This window comes from Monodon monoceros, unplaced genomic scaffold (assembly GCF_005190385.1).
Source record: "Monodon monoceros isolate NGI ecotype Baffin Bay Population unplaced genomic scaffold, NGI_Narwhal_1 Super_Scaffold_6, whole genome shotgun sequence".
NCBI classification, from domain to species: domain Eukaryota; kingdom Metazoa; phylum Chordata; class Mammalia; order Artiodactyla; family Monodontidae; genus Monodon; species Monodon monoceros.
Window position 1 is genome coordinate 70,363,013 of NW_021703783.1, and position 7,690 is coordinate 70,370,702.

Below are 7,690 nucleotides of genomic sequence, written 5' to 3' on the forward strand. Positions count from 1 at the left end.
AGAATCCATTTGCAAAAATAATTAGGCACACATTTTATTTTATATGTCTTAATCAATATTGCAAATACCATTAACAAAAGGAAGAAAGGATGGAAACCGCTCATCACACACAAAAAAATTCATCGTTCAAAAGAGATTAATCTGAACCTCAACATTCCTTGTGCTCATTTTAAAACATTATTAAAACATCAATAGAAAAGAACAAACAAGTCAAAACTAAGTATTTTATTAATTAAAATTGAGACCGTAAACCAACTAAAATTACACAACTGAAAAATAACCTCCTATCATCAACCTAGAAAAGTGAGATTTGCCAACAATTAATGAATACTCAGGAGCCTACTACTGGGTGCACAGACACATTTTCGTTTACAAACAAGTTATTCTGAGTTATAGAGATCCTGTAGATGACCAGATTATCATTTTTTTTAATGGCTGCTAAAAATGACTATTTAGTCAACATATTCATAGAACTGAACACTAAATAACATAGTGACCATTTAAAGTTGAAACTTGTCTACCAAATTTTTTATAAAACTGTTTTTAAGCATATAAATTAAAAGATCAACTCTTAATTATCTACCGCAAAAGAGAGCTTTGGTACCAATAAATTAGAAGTAGGCAATCAAAATATACTTTGTAGTTTTACAGTGTATTTTAGGAATTAAATTGGAAATGCCTATATGTGAAAATTGGGTCTCACTCTTCCGTTACCTACATTACTGTGAGGAATGAACAGCCCACTGATTCCAAATTACTGATATAAATAAAACACTAGCCTAAAATTTCTTCCAAAAAGATTAACAGGTCACACCCTGCAATTTAGGCAAAAGGTAAAGAATGAAGCGCTTTACTTTTCAATGCTCCCTTTTTTTTCCGATGGGAGCAGCAAGATTCTAGAATAAAAATAATTCCAGTAAGTACATTTAGAATATGTCAATCTTAGTTTCCCATTTGACAGGGGGCTAAGAAGAACAACAAAAATAAATAAAAAGAGAAAGGGTGATTTTAAAGACAAAAAGGCAGACTGAGCAAGGGGTGAGGGTGGGTTTAGGAGCATATCTGCTGCCAATTAACCACATCAGAGCAGATTACAAACCCTCCTAAATTGTACCCAGGGCCATGCACACTGCACATGGAATCTGGACAATTCTTTGCTACATAACATACAGAAAGTTATTAACACATTTTTATTTTAAGAAACAAAAGAGAAACAAAATATTCAAAATACATAGCAATTTTACTTTTTGAAATGGTTATCCTACAAACTTTTCTTAAATTTAGATTTTGCAAAGCTCCTACTCTCCAAGTCATCAAGTAGACACCGAAAACAACTTCCGAGTACTGTGGACTGATGCTTTATGGAGCATGCATTTTTCACAAATCTAGACCACAATGAACTAATTAAGATTTAATTCTGAATTCAGCCTGTGATTGAATTCTGGATACAACATTGGAATAAAACCAGTAAAAATAATTTTTTTAAGTATGTTTACTTCTTGCATAATTTAGTTTGGAAAATATTCATATTCTTAACCCAAAAGATAACTTTTAGAGTTTGAAAGATTAAAGATAAAAAACAAAAATTGGTTCAGCAATTGTCAAAATAAAATGAATACAAACACTGACCACAACTTTCCATTCAATCCAAAATAAACCACTTCAGTTGAGCTCAGCTCACTTAATTTTTAAAACCATTTCTTTTTTTCCAGCTTCATAACTGGACTGAACGTTGCTCAACAACATTACCTACGTTAGCAGGGAGGAAATAAAGGTGTTGTAAAGATTGCACAGTGACTGAATGTACAAGCATAACATTTCAGAGCTGGAGGGATCTTTAAGACCTGCTCCAGCACCCACATTTTACAGATGAGAAACTGAGGCCCAAACTAAGTCAATCAAATGACTTGACCAAAGTCACAATCATCGGCTGAGCCATTCATTCATTCATTCAGTCAGTCATTCACCCACAACTACTGACAGCTGCCTAAGCACCAGGCTCAGGGTTAGGTGCAGAAAACAACCTGGAAGGCAGCATCCACCATTGCCAAGGCTATCTTTTCCCCTTGTTCTCTTAAAATTGATCCTTAAAAGTCCTAATCAGCAAGAGGCCTGTAGGAGAGTTCCGCAGCCTTTGTAGATGTGGGCCCACTTTCAGTTTCACACATTTCAGTAAATGCAGCTGTCCTCTATTGTGTTAATTTTAAGTGATTAAGCATTTACTTTAAGTGATTAAGCATTAACAAAGAGAAGCACAGTATTCTGAATGAGTCCCTCTCCAATACATTCATAACTTAAGGAAGTGCAATCAGAAAATGCCCTACACACACAAACAAGTTCACAGAGAGCACAGCTTACAAAATCAGAGTGATGTGAGGTATCAGTATAGATCAGTTAAGTCCAATAGCTCAAGTTTGCAGTCTGGAATATAAGTATCTCTCATTTCATTCAGATATGGGTATATTTTTCTGAGATGTCTGTATGTTAAAAAGACCTCTAAACTTACATTCAAATTCACATCTAATGACACATATGTCTAAACCAGGTCTTTCTCCTTAAGATTAACTTTCCTTGATTTCTATTTGAGTAAAGGAAAATTAGAATTAAAAAAATAAAACCTAAAATTTAATGTGCTGGCTAAAGGAAATTCAAATTCTATGTACAATAAAAATAGCAATAGCTCAAACTGCACATTTCTGAGTTGTTTTCTTGTTTTTTTTTGATGGGATGTGCAGTGAACTTACCCATCAAAATAAATCATCCCTCGTTTTGCATGGACTTTTACGTTCTTTAACATTAAGTCTGGCACTTAAATGTTTTGTGTATCTCAAGTCAAATTCATTAAGAAGAGACCATATTGACAAAGCTCTTAAATAAAACCCATAAGTAAGGCACTTTGAAATATTAAACAGCAGCTCTCTGTGTACCCAGTTTCAGTGTTTTTACCAAAATGATCCACAGCTTTTACAGAGCTCTTGCAGATGACCATTGGGTGAATGCTGATAAACTTAATCTTCACTGAGGCTCTCTGAAGGCTCTTTGACTTTCCTCAAGCTATCGTCAGCTCAGGACGAGAAAGTGCTGTTATGCTCTTCTATTTCTCAAACTTCCAGATTTGATTTTTATCTAGAGCATCACAAGTTCTCATTTGAACATCAGGTCGGCCCTCAGGTGTCCGGTAAGCAATAAGACACAGTCCTGAGTGGGGATGAAAAATGGTTCCATCTTCTTTAAAATACCAAATAATGTTTGCTGGAACAGGAAACCCATCTCTGGGACAATTTTGCATTCCCACGTGACTTTTTTGCTCAGGAACCTCTGCACATAACTCTGTCACTGAATTAAACCTTATTTCTTTGTTCGAAGTATATTCAAAGAATTGATTGCCTCCTTGACCGTGGCATCCAAACAGTGAAAGGTTAGCACCTGTGGGGTTGTTGTCAGGAGAATTATAATCTAAACATTCAGAAGAGATCCCAATACTGCGAATAGCTCCATGCCAGCCTGGCCTATCCTCTGGAACATGTAAATTAGAAAACACATTTTTCAAATACCAGTCAAAGCTCTTGCACCTCAGCCGTTCTCGTAGTAATTTTCTTTCAGAAATATCGCCATAAGCTTCTTTCCTTGCTGGAGGGTTTCGATTGTAGAAATGCTCTTTGTACCCGTCCATCCACACTTCCGCGGCCCGAGCAGTATTCTGCAGGAAATTGGGCCGAGCATATGGCGCCCGCTTGGGGAAAACGTGCCCCACGTGAGAACAGGGGTGGATCTCCAGTTTACCTCCACACTGCCACACCCTAAAAGACAGCTCCAGATTTTCACCTCCCCACACTTCCATCCCAGTGTCATAAGTTCCAAGGTACTGAAAATATTTTTTGCTGACAGCAAACAGTCCTCCAGCCATGGTGGGTGATCTGATTGGGTCAATTCTCGATTTCCTCCTCTCCCTTTCATGTTTGGGGACAGAATGCCACTGGAACGTTAGACGCCAGTCAAACCCACCAATCATGGGCTCCCCAGTCTGCATATAGAATTCAAAAGTATTCCAATCAATGGTGTCTATAACAGGACAAACAATTGCTGTTTCATCTTTAGCAATCCTTTCCAAAAGTGGCTCCAGCCAACCAGTATTACACTCACAGTGACAATCCAGGAAAGTGAGGACATCCCCAGTGGCAAAAGTGGCCCCAATCAGACGGGCCCTAACCAGCCCCTCCCGCTTATTTGTTCTAATCAAGCGGACTCTATCGAGATTGCTGATATAAGTTTCAAGTTGTGTCTTCAAATAAACTCTGTCGCTCAAGTCATCGACTAAGATGATCTCCTTCAAAAGGACTGCAGGAGAAGTTTCTAAAACACTGTGGATGGTGCGGAGCAAAGTCGACCAGGCTTCGTTATAGAAAGCAACGATAACAGAAGTGGTGGGAAGTCTCCTATAGTTAAATTTCTTGGATTTACACTCATACATTCTTTTATCCTCTATGTGGCGGTGCAGGGAAATCCTGTCACTGAGGTAAATATTAATGGCATATCTCTCAATGAGTTCTTCTTGCTGCTTCAGTTCACCCTCCTTGAGCTGGAGTATGCTGGCTTTCCCCCACTCCCCAAGTGCATGGGAATCTGCAGGGGGCTTCTCATAAAGCGGTCGAGACAAATCCACTGCTTTCTTCCCGGAGTCTGAGAGCTGTCTTGGGCCCCGCTCCCTGGTAAGGCCGGCTCCTGGGGAGGCATGGAGAGTGGAGACGGAGAGTTCCACCAGGAGATAGGCCACTGTTAAAAGCGCCAGCAGCAGGCAGCTTTTGCCTGCCCACGTCCACCTCACGGCCATCCGGATCCTCATTGCTGGGGCGCGGACGCGGCCACCAGAGCCACCACGCAGGGGAAGGGCTGCGGGACCCGACGCTGGAATTCCGGGCTCAGGTAGAAGCGAACTTCCCAGCAGGTTCCTCCTTTCATGCAGGCGCTCGGCTCCTTTCCAGCCGCGGGGGCTCCCCGGGGGTCACCTAAGACCACCCCGTGCTCGGCCTCCGGAACAGCCCCAACGCCTCTCTCCCCACTTCCTCCTGCTGGTCTCACAACTTTTCACAAACTCTCCAGCCAACACCCCTCCCTCCCCGGGCCGAGGACAAACTCCGCCCCTTCCCACTTACTCCTCCTGGTGGTTAGTTCGCGAAAGTCGTCGGCCAGGCCCAGGCCTACAGACGACCCTGCGGGGCCGGGCTGTGGGCCGGGATGACCAAGGTGGCCCCAGCTCAGGCCCACTCTGGCTCCGAATGCATCTCGGCCGCTTTCAACACCACCTCCACCCATACGTCCTCAGTGGTTCTCACGGGGGCCCGGCGTGGACAGGAGGCAAGGGTTCTGACCGGTTGAGCGTCTCATTACAAAAAGAAAAAAAGAAAACTTACCAAGTTGTTTGCCGTCGGGACTAAAGTCCGCGGAGGTGATCGCCGCTTTGTGGCCCTTAAAATAACGCTGCAGAACGGGGTCCTCCTGGGAAGGAAAGTTGTCAAGTTTTGAAAGCAGATGCTGACCTCGAATTTGGGGGGGTCGGGCATCAACGCTGTCCCCTCCCCCGGAGGCCGGCCCGGGAGCGGCCGCATCGAAGGTGGGTGTGCAGAGCAGGAGCACCCCGCGCGAGCACACGCGGCCACCGCTACAGGGGGACGCCGAGCGCCAACTTCCCCAGCAGAGCCGGCCAAATCCTCCACTCGCGCTTCCCAGAACCGAGCGCACGCGAGGGACCACCTGGGCAGCTCTATTTAAATACACGTTCCGGGACCCCGCCCGCTGGCACGCAGTCACAGGTGCGAGGCGGGGCCCGGGCTTCGGTACTTTTCAACAACTTCCCAGGTGATTCTGACGCAGGCTCTCCACGGAAACCCTCAGAGAATTCTGGGGTCCATGGAGCTGCCGGGGCTGTCGGAGCTCCGGGACTCGGGGAGGAGTGCCCGGGAGCTCGGCCAGGGCTCTGCGCTCCCGGTGTCCCAGTGGCAGAGAACGAGTTACCGGCGCCCCGGAGCGAGGGGCGAGGAGCTAGCGGCTCGGGACCCAACTGAGGACGTCTGCCTCCATCTCCCGCCAGGTGCGGGCGCGGCCCCGACCTGGCTCCCCAGCCGGCGGGACCGGCTCCGGGGAGGCGCACCCCAGCCCGTCCTTACCGGGGCGGAGGCCATGGGGGGAGCGGTTGGCTCCTGGCTCCTGCCCCCTGCCCGTGTGGGGAATCGGGGGAAGGGAGGGGGCGAGGTAGGAAGGGGGACCTTGCGACGCCCGGAACAGTCTGCCCGGAGCTGCAGCGCCTCGCGGTCACTACAACAACGGCCCACTCAAACCCCGCGCTCCAGGCATGGCCAGCCGAGCCCCGAGGCTCCGCCCGCGCCGTAGAGAGCCTGGGCTCCGCCACCTGGCAAGCGGGAAGCCCCGGGGTCAGGTGCCGGCACACATCAAAGCCAACGTTTACTAACACCTGCGCTCCCCACGACTTGACACAAGTAGGCGGGTAGTAACCGGGATAGAAAAGAGACCGATGGGTGGGAGAGGGTAATGAGCCTGTGATCGATGCAATCAGAGTTCCATTACACGTTAAAGGGACAGCCCGCGCGAATTTCAAGCTGGTCCCAGACAGCTTATGACGCACAAGAGAGTTTGATGCGAAATGGGGCCGCTTGCTGTTTATTAATATACCCAAAGGAACTAAACCTCTGGAGGACAGGCTTGAATTTATTTAATCACAAGTTTTCACACAATGCCTGGCTTGTTATAAATGTAGATACTGTATAAACGTGATGAATGAATTAATGTTGTGAATCCACTTAATGTTTTTCTGCTGTGCGTTTTCTATTCCAATCTCATTTGCATATGCTTTAGAGCAGCAAATTGATACAGCAGCATATTTAAACTTTTTAGGAAGACGTAGAAAGGAACATATTGTTTTGTTTAAATTATTGGGCAACAGAGTAACAACAGCCTTTGCTACAGTAGGCTTTCTTGCACAGAATATCATTGAGCTTCAGCAACACTATGAAGTTAATAGAGTTACAAAATGTTACCAACCTTTACAAATTATAAACTTGATTCTTATTTTAATTTAATTATCAATGATCACACACAGCTCTTCCAGTTCCAAGTCCATACCCTTTTTTACCCTGCCTCAACGCTTGAAGGACTCAGCTGAAAACTATATACAGAAGATTCTTGGCAGCATAAGATGGCATAACAGACCACGGCTGGTAAGATACACATTCTATGCAAATGAAAAATAAACTATACACCAAAATTACAGATTAACTAGTTGTCTAGTGATAGAATTTAGTTTTAATGAGTACTATACATAGCAATCAAGCAAGTAGGAAATAGCTTTAGACTGCAACATTAGTTCAAGTATATGTTTGTTGAATATCTCCTGTATATTTGGCTCTGAGGAGTACAAAGGTGACTGAGGTATTTTCCCTGCCTTTAAGAACTCAACAATCTAGGTTTCTGAGTCTCATATTTTAACATGCATAATGATGATTTAGGGCAGGGGTCCCCAACTTCTGGGCCGCGGACCGCTGCATGTCCGCGGCCTGTTAGGAACCCGGCCATACAGCAGGAGGTGAGTGGCGGGCGAGCCAGCAAAGTTTCATCTGCCGCCCCCCATCGCTCCCTCGCTCGCATTACCGCCTGGACCTTCCCCCCACCTCCCCTG

At 45.1% G+C, this 7,690-nt stretch overlaps 2 protein-coding genes across 5 annotated transcripts in view; both read right to left on the bottom strand.

The window, feature by feature from the left end:
- POC1B (POC1 centriolar protein B) overlaps positions 1-6,913 on the bottom strand; it is a 108,062-nt gene extending 101,149 nt beyond the window's left edge. For 2 of the 4 annotated variants that reach the window (XM_029205318.1, XM_029205319.1), the window contains exons 1-2: positions 6,165-6,913; positions 5,412-5,496 (exon numbers count right to left, since the gene is read on the bottom strand). In XM_029205318.1, coding sequence (XP_029061151.1) covers positions 5,412-5,496; positions 6,165-6,179 — 100 coding nt within the window. In that variant the 5' untranslated portion in view covers positions 6,180-6,913. Of the gene's footprint in view, positions 1-5,411; positions 5,820-6,164 lie in introns of those variants that run through there. The other 2 variants (XM_029205317.1, XM_029205320.1) reach the window with 2 other exon arrangements.
- LOC114885444 (polypeptide N-acetylgalactosaminyltransferase 4) lies at positions 2,723-5,085 on the bottom strand. The gene has a single exon (XM_029205316.1). It carries the CDS (start codon positions 4,841-4,843, stop codon positions 3,095-3,097), a length of 1,749 nt encoding a protein of 582 aa, XP_029061149.1. The 5' UTR covers positions 4,844-5,085; the 3' UTR covers positions 2,723-3,094.
- Positions 6,914-7,690: the final 777 nt, after the last annotated feature.